The following is a 27071-nucleotide window of genomic DNA, read 5'->3' as shown; positions in this document are numbered from 1 at the left end:
TAATGTATATTAATTAAAACTACTATTTGATAGAACAGTTAACATGTGTAATTATTACGATGACTACTTTAAAAAAATAAATAAATATGAGAGATAAAATAAATTATGATCTTATATTTAAGATCAAATTGAAAGTTAAACTAAGACTTATATTAAGAAACAGAGGTAATATATTACATCTTATATTTAAAAACAAATCAAAAATTAAATTAGGTCTTGTATTAATAACGGAGGTAGTATATCATAATATATTTTTTTCACATGTTATATCTCACACGCATATTATTTTTTTGGAAAAAAAATTAATTTATAGAACCTATCCTAACTTCTCTAATCTGAATTTAATATTTAAATTAACTTTGAGTCGTTGTTTGTACAATGAACTTACTATTACTTGTAGAAAAAAAGCCTAATTAGTGTCCGATTGGAATTTGTCAGCCGCAATAGTGTGTCACACCGCACGCCATCTCCCGCATCTTCCGTCGTTTTCATGTGTTTGTTGGCACCCCTAATATCCTTACAACGAATTCAATTCAATATTTTGGGTGGTGATAAACATTAGGACGCGACCATAATCTAAAACCATATATTTCAGGTAAAAAATTGATGATCTTCAGGCCCAAGAAAAGGGTAAAAAGATGATGGTCCATGTATAGAAGTCCTATTTACTTATTTTCCAAACAAATTCTCTTATACAACTTCCAAATCATTCACTCCTCTCAATCAACCATCAGCATTACATATAAAATTTATGTTGTAAATATCAATTAATTATTGTGCAGGGAGACAATTAGACTTAGATTCTTCAATAAACTAATAACAAGAATGTGATTTATTCATAACAATAATAATGAAACTTGGCAAAAAATATGAGAAAATTCCAAAAAAATGAGTCAACATTCTAAATAAAAATTATTACAAAAACATATTGTCATTTACTTTTCAAATGTAGTCATGTTCGTAACGAATATAATAACCAATACTTATATGAAATTTTAAAATTTGACGGTTATTTTTTAGGGATTTTCTCAAAGAATATATACAATAGGCCAAATAATGAGTCACGAAAAGCTTCCACTCATTAATTAGATATTTATTCAAACTTAAAAAACAGGTCCATATAATAAAAGCCAAAGCTAGTTGGTTCATATATTACTCTTCCGGTTCTTAATATAGGACCCAATTGTTGAGTTGGTTTGGTCCTAAATATAAAATCTATTCTTATATTTATCAATTTTCTCTAAATTACCCCTATGGATACTCCCTCAACCATAATCAAGTAGAAGAGAAAGAAGAGGTATTAAGAAAGATGATTATGGTATTTTACGAAAAATGTGTCACATTTCTTATAATTAACTAACTTATCTAACTTTCTTAATCTAATCAAATTAGTTAAATTAATCTTATATTAAGGACCGGAGGAGTATTATTTTTTTCTCCGTCAGCCATACAGGTGAGGGGATGAGAGACGAGGAGCAAGACGAACTTGGGACGGCTAGCAAAAACTCTGTCGTTCGCGGTGAAGCATTCCTTGGCAATCTCCCAACTGCTCCCAATCAGAGTTGGGTGAACCCCCAGCCTCATGGTGAAGATTGGTCCATATTTGTCGGCCATCTTGCCTAAGCTTATGTGCGGTGGCTCTGGCCCCGCCTAAGAGGTGGAGATGCCCTATCACTGGCCACGCGCCGCCTGCTTTCGGTGGCGGTTCTCTACCCGTAGAGAAAATAATCATCAAATAAAAACAGTAAATAATAAAATTAAAAATAATAAGTGACATTTTTCCATGGTATTTAAATCAAATCAAACTAGCCGGTTCAAACTAGAAACCAACAAACCACCATTTCAGACTAGAAATCAGGAAACCGCTGTTTGTCCTGTCTGATTTTTTTTCCAAAATCAAAGAAAATTAGTCCAAAACAAGCCGTCTTGGATCAGTGTGACTCAAACAGAATCAGGGTAACCCCTGGATTAGCGGGTTATTTTATTTGTCTCCCCCAAACTGTGACATCACTCCATTACCAGAAGAAAAAGACGAAAGCTTACAGAAAACCGAGTGAGAGAGAGAGAGAGAGGCATGTGCGAGCGAAGAACAAACTGGAAGGAAAAAATGAAAAATTATTTAGAAAGAGAAGGAGAACGATGAGAGAAAGAGAGAGAAAATGAGAAACCAACCAAGTCTGCGCAGAAGATGAAAAAAGACAAGGAGAGGAGAAATAGAAACGGAAGAAAATAGGTAAAGAAAGAGGGCTTGTATGTGGGAGCTGGTTGAACCTAATATTATCAATGTCAAATCTGTTCCTACACTGAGAAAAGACAAAGTTGAAAAGCTGCATAGAGAGATTGAATGCATACAAAATTAAATTTTCAATCCTGATTTTCCGTTTAGTTTAATTGCTTAGTTGATAATAAATTAATTATATTGAATGCATAGGTATAATAATACGTCTCAAGTAAAAAAAAAAAAAAGGTATAATAATAATATTCTTCATGTCCTAAATATAAGACTCTTTTTATAGTATGTATAGATGTGTTATATTTAGGACTGAGGAGTATATGTTTAAGAGATACCATGTAGTCCTTACTCTGACCCAAAAATTCTCTATATTCCAATTTTTTAACAGTTTATTTTTAAACAAAATAAAGTTTATGTATATTATAAATTATTTAAAATCAAAAGATTTTAAGGATGTACATTTTTATTAATAAAAAGTTAAAAATTTGTTAATTTTAGTACTTTTTTTATTATTTAAAATTGTTTATATTATGATTATGCTCTTATATTACTTCTCCGAGCTTATATTTAGGATTGAAGATATTATTTTATCTAAAATATTTACTATACAACTAAAACTTACATTATTTTAGTTATGATGTATCTGATCTTAGTTTGACTTCATCTAACGTACTGATGTTTAACTTACCTCTCTGCCGGTTTATTTTATATATATATATAATATACTCTCCGGTCCTAATTATAAGACCCAATGACTTATTTGAGGAGATTAAGGTAAGTTATGGTTATTATAATAAATAAGTATTCCTAAAATTCCTTGCTAATTAAGTATATTGGCTAAAACTATATTATTAGAAGGATTATTTTGATACATAAATATATAGAAAATGGATTGGGTCTTATATTAGGACCATGGAGTATATATATTAACGGTTGTGTATGGAATTTGTTGACAGGGAATCAGAATTTGGCCGTATCCTCGTATGGTCAGCACAGAATTCCGCCAATGCGCCTTTCGGCGCAGGGCACCTTATGCACAAATCATCCACATGCACGTGTCCTCTTCGAAGCCGCATGGCCCTGATTTCTTGGCAATTATCTTATTCATAAGTCGCGTGATCATTATCACAGTACAATAGTACATAAATAAATTAATGATAAAAAAGTATGATTATTAAATTATATGTAATTGATGATCTCAGTGACAAACATGTGACCATTGGGCATTTATCTATAAAAGACGATGTAACTAGCTTGCATTTTATGGGAAAAATTACTATCAAACTGTCAAATAATCGGATACTCATATATCATGACATTATGATCATACGAAAGAAACAAAAAGTTATTAAAAGCCTCATATTGACTTGTTCTGCTCTTGGCTTCGCTAGACTACATATCCTATATTACATGCTAGTTTGGTTATATGTTGAGAGAGAAAAGACGAGAGGTGTTTATTTATTAATAGTGCATGTCTCAAGTATACCGATATATGCAGCTAACATGCAGGTGCTATCATTATTGCTTGATCCTCCCTTAATGTCTGGTTTTATCCGTAGAGATGAGGAGGGAGACGTGGGGTAAGAAGCACATCAAGTGGTGAGGCTTTCATGCTGGTGAGCCCAACTTGTTCTCGCATGTCCACTGGTTGGTTATCAGGGCTTGCAATATCAAAGCCATGCAACAGATTAGCAAGCGTGAGTTGCATCATTAGGAGAGCAAATGAGATTCCAGGACAAATTCTTCTGCCAGCTCCAAAGGGAATGAACTCGAAATTCTGGCCTCTTAAGCCTAAATCCTTGTGGGTACTGAGGAATCTCTCTGGCCGAAACTCCAGTGGATCTTCAAATACTCGTGGGTCTCGATGGAGTTTTGAAAGGTTGGTCAAAAGACGCGTGCCAGAGGGTACGTGATAGCCAGCCACAGCACAATCTTGCACAGATTCGTGCACCACACTTAGTGGTGCGGCTGGGTACAGACGCATGGTTTCCTTGATGATTGCTTGAAGATAAGGCAGGTTCTTGAGGTCAGATTCCACCACTAATCTTTCTCTCCCAACCTGCGTGTCTAATTCATGCACTGCCTTCTTTAGGACTTGAGAATTGTTTAGAAGTAAAGATAGAGCCCAAGTTAGTATCACTGCTGTTGTGTCTGTCGCAGCCAAAATCAGGGCCTGCAAGTTTCCCATTCAACTTTCAATTTGGCAAAGATTAGCCCAAGTGAATGGAAACCAGGCAGCGTATGAGCACACATATAGAAGTATTTCTTTCGTTGGAAGCTGGCCTTCGAAATTTGCAATTCATAAATTGAATGCTGCTATTTGACATATCAAGTTTTTTTTTGGAAAAACTAACTTGCCAATCCTTATATTTTTCTTCAATTTTGAATTAGATCCTTGTATTTTTTTTTTCTTTTTATCCCATCCTTACTATTTGCTCCGTTAGTGGTACGAGTCCTTCTGTTTGTGATACTTTGGATCTGCCGTTAGTTTAACTTGATTGGAGGTGACATGGCAATTTTAATTTTTTTGAGTGAGCAACCATCTTCCTATCTCAGCCTCCGTCGATCTCTCTCCCTCCTCTCCGCTCACTTCCCTCCAACCAACACTATCATCTCTCTTTCTCTCATGGTTTGTGTTCTCTCTCCCACCATCATAGTTTTTATCTCCTCTTCAAGAAGCTTCACAGTGTTTCAGATGATGGGGGGATAAGTATGAACCCTCTAGTCGAAACTCCATTTCTAGTGGCTCATAGTCTAGTGGCGAGGATAATTCCTTGCAACAAAGAGCAATTGACGAGGTGGAACCACGTGAATTTGGTAGAAGATTGATTCAACAGCAGTCCTCTTGAAATGATACTCTTATTTGGATTCGAAGGGAACTTGGTGTCGGAGAGAATGGTGATTTAGTTAGCGACGGTGACGCCGTGGCTGTAGCACCAAAGGGGAAGCGGCGGTAGTTTGTGGAGGAAAAAGCCATCACCTTTCTGATCGTTTGGAAATGCCAGAACGCTCTCATTTAGATACAGCAAAGGGATGCAGTTGTTAATCACTTGCAGGCGAGCATTCTTCGCTTTGTCAAAATCAAGCAGGGGGTCATAAGATGGAGGAGGAGGAAGCTCATCTCTATGAGCCGGCTGAGGTGCGGCGACCGGGAAGTATTGCCGTCACTGGAGGGGATAAAGAAGGAAAAGGCAGAAGCTCAAGAGGAGATAAAAATTATGATAGTGGGAGAGAGAACACAACCGATGAGAGAGAGATGATGGTGTTGGCTGAGAGGAAGTGAGTAGAAGAGGGAGAGAGATCGAGAGAGAGGCTAAGATGGAAAGATGGTTGCTCACTCAAAAAAAAAAAAAGCCACTTTACTTCCAGTCAAGTGAATCTAACGGCAAATGCAAAGTCTCACATATAGAAGGACTCAGACCACTAACGGAACAAACAATAGGAATGGGATAAAAAAAAAGTGCAAGGATCTAATTCAAAATTAGGTAACATTATAAGCACTAGCAAATTAGTTTTTCCAAAAAGAAAAAAATTGTAAGGATCTAATTTAAAATTAAGTAACATTATAAGGACTAGCAAATTAGTTTTTTTTTTTTTTACCAGCAACATATCAAGTATTTTGGATGGACCCCAAGTGAAGAAAAATAAAAGAATATAATTCAGTTAATTACATGCACGGACACGGATCCCCTAAGTTACTAATTTTTGTCTGTATTGATAATTGATTTATAAGTTAACACTAGTTGACTAATTTGAGTAGATTAAATAAATTTGTTAAATTAGTTACTTATAATAAATATATGTTGTCTTTACACAAAAAAAATATGTGTTGTCTTTATTAAAATACTATTTGATAAAATATGTAATATATACAATTACTATAGAGACTATTTTAAAAATAGATAAATATAAAAAATAAAATAAAATAAAATCTTATATGTAAAATTAAATTAAAAATAAAACTATTTTTTTATGTTAAGAATAAAAATAGTGTTACGTATACGGGCATTTGATGCTATTTGTCCGCTAACACCCCCCCCTCGGGGGCCCCCACTCCCCGGGGAGGAGCTTGAGTGGGTGTGCACGCACCTAGCTAGATAGAACTCCAATGAGTCAATGAGATGAGAAAAGTAAGTCGTCCTAACGTGAGTAGAAAAAACAATAAATTAAAGGACTGACCAGGCTTGTGGCTTTAATGATAGTATTAGCATCGTGGCCGTCAATCATTTCAGCCTCCTCAACCATGGAAAGAAGCACGTCCATGAAGTCACCGAGCTCAGGCTCGGCTTTCCCTGAACCGGCGTCCCTCTTGCGTCTGTGTTCATCCAACCAAAACTGAATAAATTGGTCCAACTCTTTGGCCGTCTTCTTCATGGCCTTCTCTCGGCCATCCAAATCCAGCCACCTCAAATACGGCAACGCATCTGATATCACGAATTCTCCCATCAGTTTGAAGAACTCCCTCAGTGCTCTTCGTGCCGTTTTGTTCTCTTCAGTCTCATCTAAGCGTTTCCCCGCGACCATTCTAAGCACAACACTAAAGGTTATATCTCCAAACCATTATCTCCAAACCATTTCTTCATGAATGAAAGAGACACTGATTGCGAATTCCCACCGCCTTCATTATTCTTCGACTCCATCCAACGGTCGTACGTATCTTTCATGGCCGACTTAACCTCGGACTCTCGCACATGTTTGAGCATCTCTAGGCGATGGTTGGAGAGGACCTTGAGGGTGACTATCTTGCGAATGTGACGCCAGTAGGGTCCGTAGGGACTGGTGCCGAACATGCCGCAGTTGTAGCCCAAAATTTCGAAGGCTAAGATTTTGGGACGGCCGGCGAAGGCTCGGTCGTGTACGCTGAAGCATTCCTCAGCAATCTCCCAGCTGCTCACAATCAAGGTTGGGTGAACCCCGAGCCTTAGGGAGAAGATTGGTCCGTATTTGTCGGCCATCTTGCCTAAGGCTATGTGCGGTGGCTCTGGCCCGCCTAAGAGGTGGAGGTGCCCAATCACAGGCCATGCGCCGCCTGCTTCTGGTGGTGGTTTTCTGGGCGTAGTTTTGTTTCTGCGGCTTCTTGATACGGAGAAGATAGCATAGAGAAAGAGAAAGAATCCAAGGATGGCAAACGGAAGGGTTGATTGGGTGGAGACTGTCAGGTCCATGGCCACGGTATCTCTGGTGCCGCTGAGTGGTTATGGCTCCCTGCAAAGTGAGGATGAGAGAGACCGCTTTGAAATGATGTCATGCTTAAAGAAGAAATCTCTTAAATAATTAAAAAATCAGAGTACTAACAAAATGGAGGACCACATGGCCGGGGGCACCTCACATGCTAATTTTTAATTTTGTTTTAAATCTAAAAAATTGTGGACCAACTGACAACTGTCCCGAAAAACAAAGATTATTGTAATGTTTAGTTTAGATATTAGGTGCCTGTTGGGGGAGGGTTTAAGAAATTCTTGATAAGCATGTTTTATGTAACTCAAGGTAAAATTTTTCTCACATGTTTGTCTTATATTTTGTAAATCCTTATTAAAAAATTATTTATAAACTACTTATAAGCTATTTCAAACAGTTTTTAGATCTTGTATTGATTGATCCGGAAAAATGTTATATACTCTATCCTCATATTTGTATCCTTTTTTTTCTCAAGAAAACGAAAAGCAATGCAATATATGTCATATAAAACCTAACCTTACATTTCCATTCTGTTTCATTATTACCTATCTCTCTCTCTCTCTTCTTTTTCACCTCTCTGCTCTCTTTCATCAAGTAGCTCCGGGTTTCAGTGTTTCAATTTTTAAAGCGGTTAATCTTGCCCGCGGCTTTCTTTGTTGATTTCTCAGTAGCCAAAAAAAGAAACAGTATTTTTGATAATAAGTTTTTGTTCTTTCCTTTTTTTTATTTCTGTTCTTTTAATGTGTCGTTCTCTCCTTCCTTTCTGTTTTTTTTTTCCTGTTCTATTTTTTCCCATTGTTTCCCCTTCACTTTCTTCTTCATATCTGACCGTCCGGTTTTTATCAGACTGTTCCGGTTTCCGGTCTAAATCTGGCTCCCAGCTCAAAAGGTGGTTTCTAAACGGTTGAAACCAGCTTAACCATTTAGACAGTCTAATGCTTCGAACCAAACCGGAAACGCGTCCGTCCAACCGTCCACTTGTTAGTTGTTTGAGAATAAGATTTAGAAGTTGATTCCATACTTATCATGGGGTACTTTTCTTAATTTAGGCTGTTTAGATTGTTTTAAATTTAATTTAAATGATTTTTTAAAAAGTTAATCCTTAACTAGCATTTTAAAAAAAAATTGTAGATTAAGGACTTTAAATCTTAGCTAGTAATGTTGAATTTTGAATAGATTATATTACAGTGTACAGGGATGAGTGCACCATGCTAATGATAGCACTAAAGCCGTCAGATTGTGACCACAGATATGGTGAATGTTTCATGTATTTTTTTGCAAATGTATAGTTTTCACTAAAATTAAAAGCATAATGAAGACGGTCTCAGTGCATTTATTTTAATTTTAAACGCACTGGCACGTGGCAGGTATTAATAATCACTTAATCAACAAACTCGACACTCGTTATGAATATTGTTTTTCTTGCAAGATTTATTGTTAAAAGAAACAAAGAAGTTGAAAACAAAACCACGTTAAGAAGCTCCAAGGGATCTCTTTGTTGAGAAGGCAGGTAAACAATGAATTCTGGATATATACGAGTATATATGGGGGAGCCTCTTTCTTCCAATAAATTAATACTACCTTCACTTTTTAATATAAAAGTTAGTGACTAATTTGAATAGATTAATAAAACTAGTTAAGTTAGTTATTTGTAATAAATAGGTGTTATTTTTTCTAAAATATCCTTATTAATTAAGTATATTGGTTAAAACTACTATCATTATAAGGACTAAGGACCACCTTAAAAAAATAGATAAACATGAAAGATAAAATAGATTGAGGTTTTATATTTATGACTAAAATAAAAATCAAACACGTTCTTATATTAAGAACGGGAGGTAGTACTGCTATAACAAGACTAACCATGTAAGACATTGGCCCCTTTAGTGAGAAGTAGAGCCGGTATTATAGGTTGAGTTCGCAGACTCAACCCACCTAGAAGTGAAGGGTTGGGTTGATGAAAATCAGGTTTGTTTTAGAACGGATCTTTTGAATCCATAACTACCAAGACCGAACCCGTGGCAGGCTAACCCACAGGGTTGGCATGCCAACCCGTTTTATTATTATTATTTTTAAATTTTTTCCCTCCCTTCAAATATAATTATGTTTACTCTTTTGATCCTTTATCTCATTCTTATTATTTAAAATTACCATAATGTAATATATCTTTTACTTTGTATTATGAATTTTACCTGTGGCAAAGTTAGTTGGGCAAAAAGAAGGTGATTCTACTTATGAAGCTTAACCAAATAATTTTACATCTTCATATCATTTGTCGAACTATATCAACATTGAATGATGGCTCATGGTTGAGCATTTGATTGTGATTTGTAATATTATGTTTGTTGTGACAACCGCTCTTTCAAAACCATTTTAGATTAAATCCAACAATTTATTTGAATGATTAACCATGATAGAAAAGAAGAAACCTTAAAATTTTAAAATCGCTATCATGGTTAAAAGAAATAAACTTATATTACGAGCCACATCAATCGTTCACTTGGGCCTTGGACTTTCAAAGTCCAGAAATATCATTCAATCGTTAGCCCAAACCAAACTTACACTTTCAAACACACGAACTGATAAAACATTTTAATATAAGTCATAGAGCCCATTAGTGAAAAATCAACACTATCAAATCAGTGTAATACGCAAAGTCTAAAATGTCTCGGACCTCCTCACGGCCCTATCATACCAGATAGTAGTAATTAAAAGTATTATTTTACATCATGATAGTAGATGAGCCCTATGTGGCAATATATAACAAGTCAACACATAGGACAAAAGCAGGGAGGCTATACAAGCTATAATAGCACACTATGCCTCCGGAGCCTTCCCTGATGGGCCACCACCTGAACTATCACCTGAAAATGTTAAACCACGGGGTGAGACAAACGCCTCAGTAACCAACTTTCCAACTCATCATACATACTAACACGTGCTGTGAGGTGTCAAGTGGGACAGTTATTAATTCTCGAGAACTATAGATATATCCATAGAAATATAATTTCAATCATCCAAACCCTCACTATGGGGGCCAACACACAAGCCACATAAGTCTATCCCTCACTCTGGGGGATCAATCAAACATATGGGCCTATCCCTCACTTTGGGGGACGAATAAGAAGCCACAAAGGCCTATCCCTCACTATGGGGGACGAAAAAGAAGAAGCCAACCAATGTGCACCAATGGCGGCCTTACCACGTGGTAGGATAGGACTCAATCCCAAAATCCAAATAACAACCAATCATTCACAATATAATAAAAATGTCTCAATCTTTTCTCAGTATAATCCATAAGATATAAATCATATATCTTTTCCAAACTTCTCAATCACAATTCCAAAAATCCCACAAGACAATTTTCATAGCTCAAAAGATATAACATATCTACTCAAGTTCCAAATATCAATATTATTCTAAAAATAGCAAAATACTCACAAACAACATATTAGCACATATAACAAGTGGAAAGTGGTTACCTCTCGCCAAAGCAATACTTAGGATTACCACAAGGTCAATCCTTTGCTCAACCAATAATTAATCTACACAATTAATATAACCACATATTAATATAAACTAATTAATTAATTAATTAAACTTCTCTATATTATTTAAATTTTACTCTAAATTCCCGCAACTCTCATAACTCAAAAATTATTAAGTATTTTAGAAACAACTTAAAATTTCTAACAACCCAAATTATTTATTTACCACCTCCAAATTATTTACCTTAATAAAAAGGATTTTCAACAATTTCCAAATATAAAATTATTATGTTCTAAATCTAAAAATCTTCATTTAAGTTTAAACCTCAAAATCAAACTATCAAAAATTCAATAATACTTCAAATATTTATAACTAAATAATCTAATCAAAACTTTAATGGTACAACTACCATATATATATATATATATTTCCATAAATAATAGACTTTTTAGCTACAATAATTATTTTAAAACCTCCAGTCACCCAATAAATAAAACTAAACCGATTAAAGCCTCAATAATATATCAAACAACCCAAATAAATTATTTAACTTAAATTTAATCGGTAAAAATATGGTATATCTCATACATAACAGATTTTCCACTAAATAAATTAATTTAAATACTAAAACTAGCAAATAGAGAAATCTAAACCGATTAAAATTAACAACTTATTTATTTCTAAATTTCTATAGTCATCTTTTGTCAAAACTCAATACTTATATCATATATAAGTCTCAAAATTTTCCCTAATCACTAGGGTAATACTACTATTATGAAGCATAAAATATATATGAAATATTTATGAAGAAAGTTTGATGAAAAGAGATAATTTATGTACCTAAAATATCTTCAAAGCTTGCCCTTTCTTTACCGGATCCTTTCGCTCTTCGCTCACACACAAAACTCTCTTTCCTTCTTTCTCTCCAGCACGCACTCATTCAGCCTTCCTCTCCCTCTTTTATCCTTCATTTCCCCAACTACCTTTCATTTTTTTCTTCCCTCATTAATTCCTCTCCCCCATTTTCTTCCTTCCCCTTTCAACGTTTCCCTTCCCTCAACGCTCATTTCCACCGAATTCGGTGGAAAGTGAGTTTCAATTTTTTTTTAAAAATAATATATAATAAAATATTATTATTTTATTATATATAAAATATTTTTTTTTTTAATTTTACTTTTTTTTAATTAATATTTTTTTTTTTTAAATCCTAAAATTAATTTAGGATATTACAATTCTCCCCACCTAAAATAGAATTTTGTCCTCAAAATTCAAACAACCACACACAAGAAATAAAACAAAAGTAACTCAAAGTGCTTACTAAGAAAACAGGTAAGGGTACTCATAACGCATCCGTTCCTCTGTCTCCCAAGTAGCATCACCGGGACTCATGCCCTTCCAAAAGACTTTAACAAGACGGATAGTTTTGTTCCTCAATTGTTTATCCTTAACGTCCAAAATCCGCTCTGGTTCTGTTGGATAGGTCAAATTATCTCGCAACTCGACCTCTTCGGGTTCAATAACATGAGACGGATCAGGATGATACTTTTTCAACTGTGACACGTGGAACACGTCGTGTAAACTGGAAAGATGTGGCGGCAGCGCAATTCGATATGCAACAGGTCCAATCCGCTCCAAAATCTCATAAGGACCCATAAATCGGGGTGTAAGCTTCTTGGCTTTGATGGATCTACCAACACCAGTAACAGGTGAAACCTTCAGAAATACATGATCACCCACTTCAAATTCTAAAGGTCTCCTTCGACGATCCGCATAACTCTTCTGTCGACTTTGGGCCATCAACAACTTCTGCTTGATCAGCTCAATCTTTCTGGTTGTGATGTCCACTAAATCTGGGCCAATAATTGTTCTTTCACTTAATTCAGTCCAACAAAGTGGAGATCTACACTTCCTCCCGTACAAAGCTTCATATGGTGCCATCTGAATGCTAGCGTGATAGCTGTTGTTATAGGCAAACTCAGCTAATGACAAGTGAGTGTCCCAACTACCCTTTAGCTCTATAGCGCAAGCCCTCAACATGTCCTCGAGAGTCTGAATCGTCCTCTCAGTCTGTCCATCAGTCTGAGGATGATAAGCAGTACTAAACTTGAGCTTGGTGCCCATGGCTTCATGTAATGACTGCCAGAAGTTCGATGTAAACCTTGGGTCCCTATCTGAAATGATAGATTCTGGCACTCCATGAAGTCGAACAATCTCATCTATATACAGCTTTGTCAATCGTTCTAAAGAGTAAGTACTCTTGATAGGCAGGAAGTGCGCTGACTTAGTCAATCTATCTACAATTACCCATATCGCATCATAGCCAGCCGGGGTTCTTGGCATACCAGTAATGAAATCCATAGAAATACTATCCCATTTCCATTGGGGAATATCAAGATTCTTTAATAGTCCTGGAGGTCTCTGATGTTCTATCTTGACCTTTTGACATGTCAGACATTTCATTACAAAGTCCGTGACATCCCTCTTCATTTTTGGCCACCAGTAGTTCCTTTTCAGGTCTTGGTACATCTTGGTTATCCCTGGATGTATCGTGTAATTACTTCGATGCGCCTCTTCTAGAATAGTCCTTTTGATTTCCTCATTATTAGGGACACAAATCCTCTTCTTGTACCTCAGGATTCCTTCTTCACCAATTTCATAATCAGGCATACCATGGTTCTCTACTTCCTCTCGGATGCTTAGTAACCGGTCATCCTCCATCTGTGCAACCTTCAAGTCTCGAAAAAACTCATAATCACCCAAAATTGATTGTAGAGTGGCTGGAGCCTCATGCACCACTTGGAGATCTCTCAATCTCTCTAAGCAGTAGTGTTCCTCCAAACTCATGTGAAACACATGCACCGTTTTCCTACTCAAAGCGTCTGCAACCACATTGGCTTTACCTGGATGATACTTAAGCTCAAAGTCATAGTCCTTGATGAATTCCATCCACCGACGTTGTCTATTATTAATTCCTTCTGATCTATTAAATACTTCAAGCTCTTGTGATCGCTGAAGACTTCAAACTGTGATCCATATAAGTAGTGCCTCCAGATCTTCAATGCAAAAACCACCGCCGCTAATTCCAGGTCATGTGTAGGATAATTTTCCTCATGTGGCCTTAATTGCCTAGATGCATAGGCAACCACCTTTCCTTCCTGCATCAGGACACACCCTAAACCCTTAAGTGAAGCATCAGTGTAAAGGGTGTACGGTTTACTAGGATCTGGAATAGTCAACACTGGAGCCGTGGTCAACTTAGCTTTCAGTTCTTGGAAAGCCGCCTCACACTTTTCACTCCAGATAAACGGTTGGTCTTTCTTGGTCAACTTAGTTAGAGGCATGGCGATCTGAGAAAATCCCTTGATGAATCTTCGGTAATACCCAGCTAAGCCCACAAAACTTCGTACCTCCGTCACAGATTTTGGTGTCTCCCATTTCAATACGGCATCGACCTTGCTAGGATCAACAGCTACTCCCTCGGCAGATACTACATGGCCTAAGAACTTCACTTCTCTAAGCCAGAACTCGCACTTGCTTAACTTAGCATATAACTGATGATCCCTCAATATTCGCAATGCAATGTAAAGATGCTCTCGGTGTTCTTCCTCGTTCTTAGAGTATATCAGGATATCATCTATAAACACCACAATAAACTTGTCCAAGTACGGCCTAAAGATCCGGTTCATATAGTCCATAAACACCGCTGGAGCATTCGTCAAACCAAAAGGCATTACTAGAAACTCGTAATGTCCGTATCTGGTACGAAAGGCCGTCTTCGGGATGTCCTCTGCTCTAACTCTTAATTGATGATATCCCGACCTTAAGTCAATCTTAGAAAACACCGCTGACCCCATTAATTGATCTAGCAAGTCATCAATCCTAGGCAAAGGATATTTGTTCTTGATAGTCACTTTGTTCAACTGCCTGTAATCTATACACAATCTCAGGCTCCCATCCTTCTTTCTCACAAACAGTACTGGTGATCCCCACGGTGAGACACTTGGTCTAATAAATCCTTTTCAAGTAACTCTTCGATTTGCTTTTTCAGCTCTGCCAATTCAGAAGGTGACATTCTGTACGGTGCTTTAGAAATTGGAGCTGTCCCTGGTACTAGCTCAATGGAGAATTCAACTTCCCTTTCAGGAGGTAAACCGGATATTTCCTCAGGAAATACCTCAGGAAACTCCTTTACTACCTCGATTTGGTCTATACCAACTTCTTTATCCGTACTAACGGAAAAGAAAACAGCATACGCCTGACAACCCTTCTGAATACACTTAGTTGCTTGAGTAGCAGACAACCACAAACGACCATTAATAGCCTCAACTATCGTAGTGCACAAAGGAAGAGTTACTATCTTCCTTTTACAATCCAGAATGGCATTATTTGCTGATAGCCAATCCATACCAATAATCACATCAATACCCTTGAGGGGTAGACAAATCAAATCAATCACAGACTCACGATTCTCAAATTTAAGCACAAGACTTAAACACGCCTGTGTGGTTAACACAGTGGCTCCCGCTGGAGTTGACACTTTCAACATGTAAGACAAATCATGCATTGGAAATTTAAACTTTTGAGCACATTCCGCAGCAATAAAAGAATGAGTGGCACCAGAATCAAACAACACAGGTATATCATGTCCTTGAAGAGAGACAGTACCTCTAATCAGATTAGGAGACATACCAGCTTCCTCTCTAGTCAAAGCAAAAACTCTCCCGGCACCGTGGATCTGAAACTAGGAGTTTGCTGCTGCGTCTCTGGACAATTGCGAGCTATATGTCCGAACTTATGGCATCGGTAGCATTCCCAACACTGTCCTGGGTGATTTCTCCCACATCTCATGCAAGGACCACTAACACTTGGTGTAGATCTGGCAGGCTCATGGTGGACACTCCGATCTCCCCTATACGGCTCCCCTGAGGCTGTCTCCTTTGCATAAAGCCTCCACGGGCTGAATTCTTCTGATTCTGGCTCTTGCCTCTGCTTGAGTTACCTGAGCCCCCATAACTGTAGTTATTCTTTTTATTGATTCCTCCCATTGGCCTCATAAAACCAGAGAATCTGCCCTGATTATCCCGACGTCGGCTCTCCTCTACCTCTCGGGTTCTGCGAGCTGTCATCCTGAGTTTCGTGCAGGCATCCTCGAAACTCTTAAACTCATATAAGGCCATTTGCTGTTTCAACTCTGGCCTCGCCCGTTCTATCAATTGTCGGGCCATCCACTCTGGATCATCATTCTGCTGCAGGTAGGTAACATGCTTGGAGAGGTCAATATACTTGGCAATAAACTCATCCTCATGCATGTTCTCTTGTCGAAGAGCATAAAAAGCTGTTTCTTTTTCTTGTCTCATGGCTGGGGGAAAGTAGTGATCAAAGAACATCTGTTTGAATTCGTTCCAAGTAATCCCCGAGTCATCTATGCCGCTTACGCTCCTCCACCACCTCTTAGCTCGATCCCTCAGTAAAACTACCGCTGCTTGTACCTTTTGGTAGGTATTACAGCCACAAGCTTTAAATATTGTCTCCATGTCATCTATCCAAGCCTCAGCTTTGTCAGGATCCATACCCCCATCAAACGTCTTTGGGTGATGCCGCTCTATGTCCTTCCATACGCTTTTAAGGTTCACCGCTTCCTCTTTCCTGGTCGCCTTTGTGAACTACTCTCTTCTCTGGTTCCTTCAATAGAACCCCTGTGGGTGACAGAATTTCCCACAGACGGTCCAGGAAGCCCACTCCCTTCAAACTCTTCCACAGCTTTCTTGACTCTCAAATCTTCCTCCATCTTTCTTACTCTCTCATCTACCACCGTAACTACCACTTCCCTTAACTGTTGCAGTAAAGTCTCCTGGTTAAACTGCAAAGGATTCGGTGGTTGATTAGGTGGGTTTGTGGATTCATCTCCACCCTGATCGTTTGTCGGGATCGTGTCCGTACCATCCTCCCCACCTAAGGATGGAACCCACCAAAAGAAACACAAAGTAAGGACAAACACAGACACAAAGTAACAGGGAAGGTTATGTGAGATTATTATATATTGCCACTAAATGCAATGTAATGCAACCCACTTCACAGAATCTTAAGCTCTGATACCAAATTGTGAGACTACTAGGTAGAAATATATGCTATATGCATCACAATATATCATTTGCCACTGGTTAAATCCACGATCCTTAAACTCAGAAATCTTTTCATTTAGGCTCTGATACCAAATTGTGACAACCGCTCTTTCAAAACCATTTTAGATTAAATCCAACAATTTATTTGAATGATTAACCATGATAGAAAAGAAGAAACCTTAAAATTTTAAAATCGCTATCATGGTTAAAAGAAATAAACTTATATTACGAGCCACATCAATCGTTCACTTGGGCCTTGGACTTTCAAAGTCCAGAAATATCATTCAACCGTTAGCCCAAACCAAACTTAACTTTCAAACACACGAACTGATAAAACATTTTAATATAAGTCATAGAGCCCATTAGTCAAAAATCAACACTATCAAATCAGTGTAATACGCAAAGTCTAAAATGTCTCGGACCTCCTCACGGCCCTATCATACCAGATAGTAGTAATTAAAAGTATTATTTTACATCATGATAGTAGATGAGCCCTATGTGGCAATATATAACAAGTCAACACATAGAACAAAAGCAGGGAGGCTATACAAGCTATAACAGCACACTATGCCTCCGGAGCCTTCCCTGATGGGCCACCACCTGAACTATCGCCTGAAAATGTTAAACCACGGGGTGAGACAAACGCCTCAGTAACCAACTTTCCAACTCATCATACATACTAACACGTGCTCGTGAGGTGTCAAGTGGGACAGTTATTAATTCTCGAGAACTATAGATATATCCATAGAAATATAATTTCAATCATCCAAACCCTCACTATGGGGGCCAACACACAAGCCACATAAGTCTATCCCTCACTTGGGGGATCAATCAAACATATGGGCCTATCCCTCACTTTGGGGGACGAATAAGAAGCCACAAAGGCCTATCCCTCACTATGGGGGACGAAAGAAGAAGCCAACCAATGTGCACCAATGGCGGCCTTACCACGTGGTAGGATAGGACTCAATCCCAAAATCCAAATAACAACCAATCATTCACAATATAATAAAAATGTCTCAATCTTTTCTCAGTATAATCCATAAGATATAAATCATATATCTTTTCCAAACTTCTCAATCACAATTCCAAAAATCCCACAAGACAATTTTCATAGCTCAAAAGATATAACATATCTACTCAAGTTCCAAATATCAAATATTATTCTAAAAAAGCAAAATACTCACAAACAACATATTAGCACATATAACAAGTGGAAAGTGGTTACCTCTCGCCAAAGCAATACTTAGGATTACCACAAGGTCAATCCTTTGCTCAACCAATAATTAATCTACACAATTAATATAACCACATATTAATATAAACTAATTAATTAATTAATTAAACTTCTCTATATTATTTAAATTTACTCTAAATCCCGCAACTCTCATAACTCAAAAATTATTAAGTATTTTAGAACAACTTAAAATTTCTAACAACCCCAAATTATTTATTTACCACCTCCAAATTATTTACCTTAATAAAAAGGATTTTCAACAATTTCCAAATATAAAATTATTATGTTCTAAATCTAAAAATCTTCATTTAAGTTTAAACCTCAAAATCAAACTATCAAAAATTCAATAATACTTCAAATATTTATAACTAAATAATCTAATCAAAACTTTAATGGTACAACTACCATATATATATATATTTCCATAAATAATAGACTTTTTAGCTACAATAATTATTTTAAAACCTCCAGTCACCCAATAAATAAAACTAAAACCGATTAAAACCTCAATAATATATCAAACAACCCAAATAAATTATTTAACTTAAATTTAATCGGTAAAAATATGGTATATCTCATACATAACAGATTTTCCACTAAATAAATTAATTTAAATACTAAAACTAGCAAATAGAGAAATCTAAACCGATTAAAATTAACAACTATTTATTTCTAAATTTCTATAGTCATCTTTTGTCAAAACTCAATACTTATATCATATATAAGTCTCAAAATTTTCCTAATCACTAGGGTAATACTACTATTATGAAGCATAAAATATATATGAAATATTTATGAAGAAAGTTTGATGAAAAGAGATAATTTTATGTACCTAAAATATCTTCAAAGCTTGCCCTTTCTTTCACCGGTATGCTCCTTTCGCTCTTGCGCACACACACAAAACTCTCTTTCCTCTTCTCCAGCACGCACTCATTCAGCCTTCCTCTCCCTCTTTTATCCTCATTTCCCTAAATACCTTTCATTTTTTTCTTCCCTCATTAATTCCTCTCCCCCATTTTCTCCTTCCCTTTTCAACGTTTCCCTTTCCAACCTCAGCTTTCCACCGAATTCGGTGGAAAGCCGTGAGCTTTCAATTTTTTTTAAAATAATATTAATAAAATATTATTATTTTATTATAATAATAAAATATTTTTTTTTTTTTTAATTTTACTTTTTTTTAATAATATAAAATATTATTATATATATTTTTACATAAATCCTAAAAATTAATTTAGGATATTACATTTGTCTTATTATTAATTTAGATTTGTTATATTTTAATTTGGGATGTATGTTTAATCATTTAGAATGATGTATTATGTATGCTTATAGTAATATTTTGGAATTTGGAATGTTTGAAACTTTGGATTTCATATTTTATTTATAATAATTTCTATATGCATATTTTATTTTAGGTGTTTAAGAATTGAAATAAGTTTTATTAAAAAAAAACCAAAGGCACAAAAAAACTAAAAACAAAAAAAAAAGTGACAGGTTGACAGGCCTAACCCACCAACCCGGGGTTGGTAAAATATCAACCCGCCAGAAGTTGATCTTTTTAGAACTGGCCAGTCGATTCTTGAACCTGTCACGGACTAACTTATAACTAGTGGGTTGACTCATATTACTGAATGTCTAGAGCCAACTGGCAACTACTAGATATGTCAGGCACATGTGCCAGAGGACAAGCTATTAAAATGTTGAAAACAGAATTGCATGTGCAAATAGCTAAATATAGTTTCTTATTTGAAATCTAGCTGGCTTTTTAATATACAAGTCAAACACTCACGATCAAAAGTATCATATGCTACACAAGTCAAAGCTATAAATTATAATAACTAAAGCTTCCCCCAGTCGGACAACCTTAATTATAAACAAACACATTATTAAAAGCCTCACCAATGTTCCTCTTATCCATAGGGATCAGGGGAGAGACGTGGGGTAAGAAGGACTTGGAGTGGTGAGGCTTTGATATTCGTCAACCCACCCTGTTCTCTCATATCCACTGGTTCATTATCAGGGCTTGCAATATCAAAGCCATGCAACAAACTAGCAAGTGTTAATTGCGTCATCAGGAGAGCCAATGAGATTCCAGGGCACATTCTCCTGCCAGAGCCGAAAGGAATCAATTCAAAATGTTGGCCTCTCAAGTCAACATTCTTGTGGGAAGTTAGGAATCTCTCGGGACTAAACTTCAATGGATCTTCATATACTCGTGGGTCCCGATGGAGCTTTGAAAGATTGGTCAAGAGACGAGTGCCAGAGGGTATGCGGTAGCCAACAACAGTGCAATCTTCCATAGACTCGTGCACCAGGCTAAGTGGTGCGGCTGGGTACAGGCGCATGGTTTCCTTTATGATTGCTTGCAGATAAGGCAGGTTCCTTAAGTCTGATTCCACCACTAACCTTTCTCTTCCAACCTGTGTCTAGCTCTTCTACTGCCTTTTTTAGGACTTCGGGATTGTTCATAAGTAATGAAAGAGCCCAAGTTAGCGTCACCGCTGTTGTGTCTGCTCCGGCTACAATTAGGGCCTGCAAATTTCATACTCAACTCTCAATTTTGCAGAATTGGCGGCCTCAGTGATAACCAGTCAGCATAAGCACATATAAACTAGTATTTAATCGTTGCAGATTTAAGAAATATTCGGTTTCATTGGCAAAAAAGCGCAACAATATTGGAGATTTCCAATATCATATTTATGTATAGCGAGGCCCGGTCTTGTAAGGTTGTCACTTGTCAGGGGTATAGGGGAGAAGAGAACGGATTTTTTTACAGGAGCACAAGTCTGGCCTCTTAACAGGTTTAGTCTAGCTAGCTCAAAAAGGATCCTATTTCATTCAAATTTCTTTATTTTCAGATTCCCTTTTCAATTGGATATTTTAAAATATACACGCTTTGGACACATGCCAAAGGAAGAAGGAAAAGAAAATTTGGAATAATATGTGGATGGTCATATTTAGTGTATTTTTGTCAAAAGTGGCTGCCTAACTTTGCCCCTGCCGCCTATATACAGAACATATCATCATGTGTTCATATACTTATGTCTGCATATCTAGAGAAGCAACATCAACGAGATGAGTAACACTGTATGAATTCGCAGCAAAAGCAATGGAAATTAAAAGAGCTTAGAAGTAAACGTGAAGGACTGACCAGGCATGTAGCTTTAATCATACTATCGGCATCGTGGCCATCGATCATTTCAGCATCATCAACGCTGGAAACAAGCGTGTCCAAGAAGCCACCGAGCTTATGCTCTGCTTGCCCTGAACCCGAGTCCCTCTTTCGTCTGTGTTCATCCAACCAAAATTGAATAAATTGGTCCAACTCTTTGGCTGTCTTCTTCATGGCCTTCTCTTGGCCACCCAAATCCAGCCACCTCAAATACGGCAACGCATCTGATATCATGAACGCTCCACTCAGATCCAAAAAATTCCTCAGTGCTTTCTGTGTCGTTTCCTTCCCTTCAGTCTCAGCAAAACGCGTCCCCACCACCATTCTAAACATAACATTTAAGATTATCTCCCCAAACCATTCCTTCATCTCACATGACAGAGGCTCTGCTTCTATATTCTGATCATTCTTGTTCAACTCTAACCAACGATCGTACGTATCTTTCATGATTGACTTAACCTTGGACTCTCTCACATGTTTGAGCATCTCCAGGCGATGGTTGGAGAGGACCTCCAGGGTGGCGATCTTCCGCACATGACGCCAATAATCTCCGTAGGGACTTAAGCCGAACATGCTGAAGTTATAGCACATGACCTCGAAGGCTACGAGTTTGGGACGGCTAGCAAAGGCTCTGTCGTTCACAGTGAAGCATTCTTTGGCCATCTCCCAACTGTTAATTATCAAGGTTGGGTGAACACCAAGCCTCACTGTGAAGATTGGTCCGTATTTCTCGGCCATGTTGTCTAAAGTGATATGTGGTGGCTGTGGCCCCCCTAAGAGGTGGAGGTGACCAATCACAGGCCACGCTCCGCCAGCTTCCGGTGGCAGCTTTGTGGGCGTAGCTTTTTTCCCGCGGCTTCTTGATATGGAGAAAATAGCGTAGACAAAGATTACTAGTCCAAGGATGCTGAACGGAACGGTTGATCGCCGGAAGATTATCGTCAAGTCCATGGCTCTGTAGTTTGTGGTGCTGGATGGCTTCTACCAATGGTCAAGAGATAATTATTTAAGAAAAAAATGCAACTACTGCTTGTCGAAAAGGGGTGAATTTATTGGGAGGTCGAAATCAAGACTCGAGAAGTCAAGTTAATATCATAATGATAGTCGGAGAGGAACTGCTCAAGATTTTATTAAAGTTTTTTAATGATATTATAGATAAATATCTGGAAAAGAAGTCCTGATTGATGGACATTATAAAAGAGTGCTGGTACTCTGGAAATTTACACATTTGAGGCACTAGCAATCTCATCGGGTCAAAAGGTACTAGTAATCTCTGTGCCTAATAAAATTCTGAATAATTTTTTTTTCCTAATTTTCTCTTTATTGTTCAGTATAAAATTACAAAATGTAGACGGTTGAATGTCACCCTTTAGTAAGACTCCGGATGTTAGATTCTATGTTTTTAATTATAAAAATCTGAGTGCAAAGGCCTTTTTTTTATATTTCAGGATAAATTTTTACATATTTATTTTAGTTACATTATTTTCATTTTTTTTATTTACGTGATATTTCAAGTAATAGTTATTATTTCCAATGTTTCAAATTTAAAGATAAAATATATTTTCAGCAAAATTAAAATTTTCAATCAGAAAAATATACATGTATGTAAATAATATAGACCATACTTACATCAAATTTCTTATATTCATTATGTCAAGTTCTCCAATCACACGTGATCATGTGTTTTATTTTTAAAATATTACCATTTAATAGCATTTAATTATAAATTTAGATTAAATAAAAAAGGATGTATAGTCATATATGATCAAGAATCTTGTTATAATGTATATAAGTAAATTGACGTAAAATTTTTTCCAAATAGTATAACAGTGTATACTTTAATACTTTATACACATTGCGTAAAAGAAAAAACATAGGGTCATTTATTCGGTCATGACGGACACAAAAGGGGGGAAACACAAGGACGAAAGGGAAACAAATATGAGTAAACATCTTGTCATGAGGAGGATCTTATGGTGAAAATTGAATGATAAAAGGAACAGAACTGCAGAGCTCCGGAAGGAGACAAAAAGCAGAACAGTCCCATGATGTGTTGTGTTTTCAACATTTGTATTTTTCTATCTGTATATTCCATTATTATTCTTTTAAGTTTAATAGCTAAAAAGCATTTCATATCATACTTTGCAATAAAGGCGATTAAATCAACTTTAACTTTTCAAACCAGTACATAAGAGGCGGGACAATGTCTTGGAAACAAAAAGGCAGACTAGTGAGCTGGGAAAAGAAAGAAAAAAGAGGCAAATTGATGGATGAAAATGGTACTTCCTTATCCGAGGAAAAGGGGCTTGATAACGAGCAAAGCCGAAAAACCACTTATTGAAGCCCACAGGGTCGCTCTCGTTGTATTTGTTTGGGTCGTAAATGCTCCCCCATATTGTGCGGACCTTGGTTTCACTCGAAGCCCAAATTTGTTTTGAACCCTTTACTATTTAGACCGGAAACCAAACTATAGTTTTAATATCACTGAGGGAATATTTAGAAAGAAACCAAACTATGATTTTAAAAGCAATTTTATAATATACGAAGTAAACATACGAATAAGTTTTTTATGATGTATAAAAATGTTTTTAAAAAATACTTTTAAACATATCCAAATACCTCCCGGCCTCAAGACTGAATCACTTTTAAGTCTTTAGCTCGCCCATACTGAACTTGAATAAAAAGGTGGTGGTTCTTGCAAGACTCTATGATGAGGATTACCAGAGGATGGAAGCGTCATCTTTTGCCAGTAGAACTTAAGAACTAACGGCAACAGCGCCAACCAAATGAACGAGAGAACAAGAAAATGTAGAGAAGCAGGGATGAAAGACCTACCCTCACCGCCTTTCCCCATAAAACTTTCTCCCGATAGCTTTTGAATTAATCGCCTGTCTTTCTTTGTTTTTTTTTTTTTTGCCAAAGTTTGACATCACTGACTTTTTTTTTTTTTTTTTACTAGAGTGACATCACCGACTAAAAAGATATATAATACTTCTATTCATTATTTATCCTAATTATAAGACCAATTGACTTATTTGAGGAGATTAAGGAAGTTAGTTGGTTATTTATATAAATAAGTGTGTCATTCCTAAAATATCCTTGCTAATTAAGTATATTGGCTAAAACTATCATTATTAGAAGGATTATCTTGGAAAAAATGCATAAATATAAGAGAGAAAATGGATTGGGTCTTATAATTAGGACCAAATAAAAAGTCAATTGGGTCTTATAATAAGGACCGATAATATATACTAAATCCTATAATTATCAAAACATATATAACACAACTCATTCGTCGTTTTCTTGAATTGCGCGTGACAACCTACGGAACATTTCACCTAATTAGGTACGGATAATATCTTCGCTCACCTGTCATCACGAATTTGGTACATATTTTATGCATCTATTGCGAGTACTATTGATAAGAAAACAATGACTTAGCCATTATGCTTCCGGTGATATTGTTTATCCTGGCAAATTTATTGTTAAAATAAACAAAGAAGTTGAAAATAAAACCAGATTAACAAGCTCCAGGTCTCTCTTTAGTTGAGATGGCAGGTAAACAGTACACACGTGCACTCTGAGTAATATTACAAACTGAAACAATCTTTCTAAATAAACTGATAAACTTAACTTTTCTATAGTAACTTTAAAAAATAACTTTTTATAATCAAATCATGCCAAATATAAACTCAAATTATATCACAATGATCTACATTAACTAATTATATAATATTGTTATCTGTGATAGAAAAGAGCAGCACTCAATCATACATCTTATCATGGATAAAAGAATTTTTCCTAACTCATTCAAATACACAATATATAAGAAAGGATCAATCTCATTTAATATGGTTATAAAACAACATATATATAGCTCACAAATCAAAATATTAAGAATTAAATCTTAATTAATACTTTATAATAAATTCATAAACAAATCACATGCGATCCCGGACCTCTTGCCAACTACCAGAACACATACCACAATAGTACAACTCAAAGGACATAAGACATACTAATGCATGAATCAATTAAAAACAATTTATCCTAATGTGGCAATATACAGGATATAATATAGCTCATAAATTGAGGAGACGCTACAAGTCGCTAATATAGCTTTACTCCTCCTGAGCCTTCCTTGACATCCCTTCTCTAAAGCTTTCACCTGAAAAATGTTAAACAATAGGGTGGGATACACAGAGTTAATAACAATCAATATACATTTATTTAATAGATAAACTCACAATAACCATATAGGTCAAATATTTCTGCTAATCTAATGCAATTGATAAATTTTAAAAGAGATAATATAATTTTCATTTTATTCAAAAGATATAAATATCAAATAAATATACCATGTCATATGCAATCCATGAACCTAAATCTATTCTTATACCCTCCTTATTTCTGTCGACTGGACCTCTAGGCTAAATTCTTTCTATTTGACTGGCTACTCTGACAAGCTCACCCTCGAAGAACTAGTGGAGTGTCGCAGTCTCTCGAAAAACTAGTGAGACAATAATAGTGGCCAACCATAGAGCTCCGTATGGAGGCCGATACCACGTGACATGTTTATATCTGTATACTCCAATCAATTCCTCCTCCAACCAAACCAAATGCACAGGGTTCACAATAACACATTTATATGCATGATCAAACGAATTCCAAAATAATATCTTAGTCATAATCATTAATTTCTAACAATACAAATATTTCAACTTTTTTTCAAAATAGCATTCCACAAGACAGTTCATACAAAACATAATATATGTATACAAAAATTGGTTATAAAATCAGTCACCAATCTTATACCAGAGTATGTAACAGATAGAAATTTAGTTACCTGGGCTGCTAGCTAACAGTCAAGTACAAACGAGGCCCGTACTCAAAAATGTCATAGTAGTATTTATATGTACAATTGAAATTAAAACATTATCTCTTCAGTATTAGAGTAAACTAATCACAAATTTTTAGTCTTTAGCGCTCCATCTAATACCTTCAACTATCACTCGAAATTCTTACTCGACAGGCTCTTTCTAAGGTTTGGGATTAGAACATATATATGATAATTTATATTCAATTCCTAGGTTCCCTTAACCTGCATTATCTTTAATTATTAAATTATATCATTTGAATCACCAAATTTATAACTTAGATAGAGAATCCTCAATTTATAGCTTATATTCTATCTTCAAAGAATTTAGATAGATAACCTGAATGTGAGTTAATTTATTCTTATTGTACAAGTCTAATTATTAATCCAACTGTTCAATTTAATGTCTTATATGTCACAGGTTTACTCTCTAAATTTTAGGTTAATCCAACAGTTAACAAATTTAAAAACGCTAATTTACCATCTAGTATTCTATCTATCAAAGCTAAAAAAATAAATGAAAAACGTATCTAATAACTTATAACTTAGAGATTGAATTGATGATCCAACCATTAAAACTAACAAGTATGAAGTCTAGGACCAGCTGATCAAATTGCAGCCCAATCCAACGGTTCACAAACTTGTAAACATCACTTTATTGAGACTATCTCAGTTTTGTTAAAAATTATTTAATTCATTGTTAACTCTCTCCTACTACTACCTATATATAGGCTCCTAGAACCCCCTCTTTCCATCATTTAGTT

General features: G+C 36.1%; 1 protein-coding gene and 2 pseudogenes across 1 annotated transcript; all 3 read right to left on the bottom strand.

The window, feature by feature from the left end:
• Positions 1–3687: 3687 nt before the first annotated feature.
• On the bottom strand, positions 3688–7398 carry LOC114758101 (cytochrome P450 CYP82D47-like; annotated as a pseudogene).
• A 4819-nt stretch (positions 7399–12217) lies between these two features.
• On the bottom strand, positions 12218–15305 carry LOC114758115 (uncharacterized). Its single transcript, XM_028947127.1, has 5 exons — positions 14929–15305; positions 14047–14413; positions 13530–13909; positions 12836–13265; positions 12218–12613 (listed from the first exon to the last, which is right to left on the bottom strand). Exons 1-5 carry the CDS (start codon positions 15303–15305, stop codon positions 12218–12220), a joined length of 1950 nt encoding a protein of 649 aa, XP_028802960.1.
• A 4864-nt stretch (positions 15306–20169) lies between these two features.
• On the bottom strand, positions 20170–22382 carry LOC114758114 (cytochrome P450 82A3-like; annotated as a pseudogene).
• Between the last annotated feature and the right edge of the window lie 4689 nt (positions 22383–27071).

This window comes from Neltuma alba, unplaced genomic scaffold (genome assembly GCF_004799145.2).
Source record: "Neltuma alba isolate B1F8T4 unplaced genomic scaffold, ASM479914v2 tig00010670_pilon, whole genome shotgun sequence".
Taxonomy (NCBI): domain Eukaryota; kingdom Viridiplantae; phylum Streptophyta; class Magnoliopsida; order Fabales; family Fabaceae; genus Neltuma; species Neltuma alba.
This window is presented reverse-complemented; position numbering and strand designations above follow the sequence as displayed.

What these genes read in the sequence shown, in the direction of transcription:
- LOC114758115 (XM_028947127.1), bottom strand. Translation starts at nt 15,305, where the DNA reads ATGGATTGGCTATCAGCAAATAATGCCATTCTGGATTGTAAAAGGAAG. An exon ending in TCCTGATGCAGGAAGGAAAG is followed by an intron (nt 13,910 to 14,046) that starts GTGGTTGCCTAT and finishes TGAAGTCTTCAG; the next exon opens with CGATCACAAGAGCTTGAAGT. An exon ending in ATCACGCTAGCATTCAGATG is followed by an intron (nt 12,614 to 12,835) that starts GCACCATATGAA and finishes GTATTTCTGAAG; the next exon opens with GTTTCACCTGTTACTGGTGT.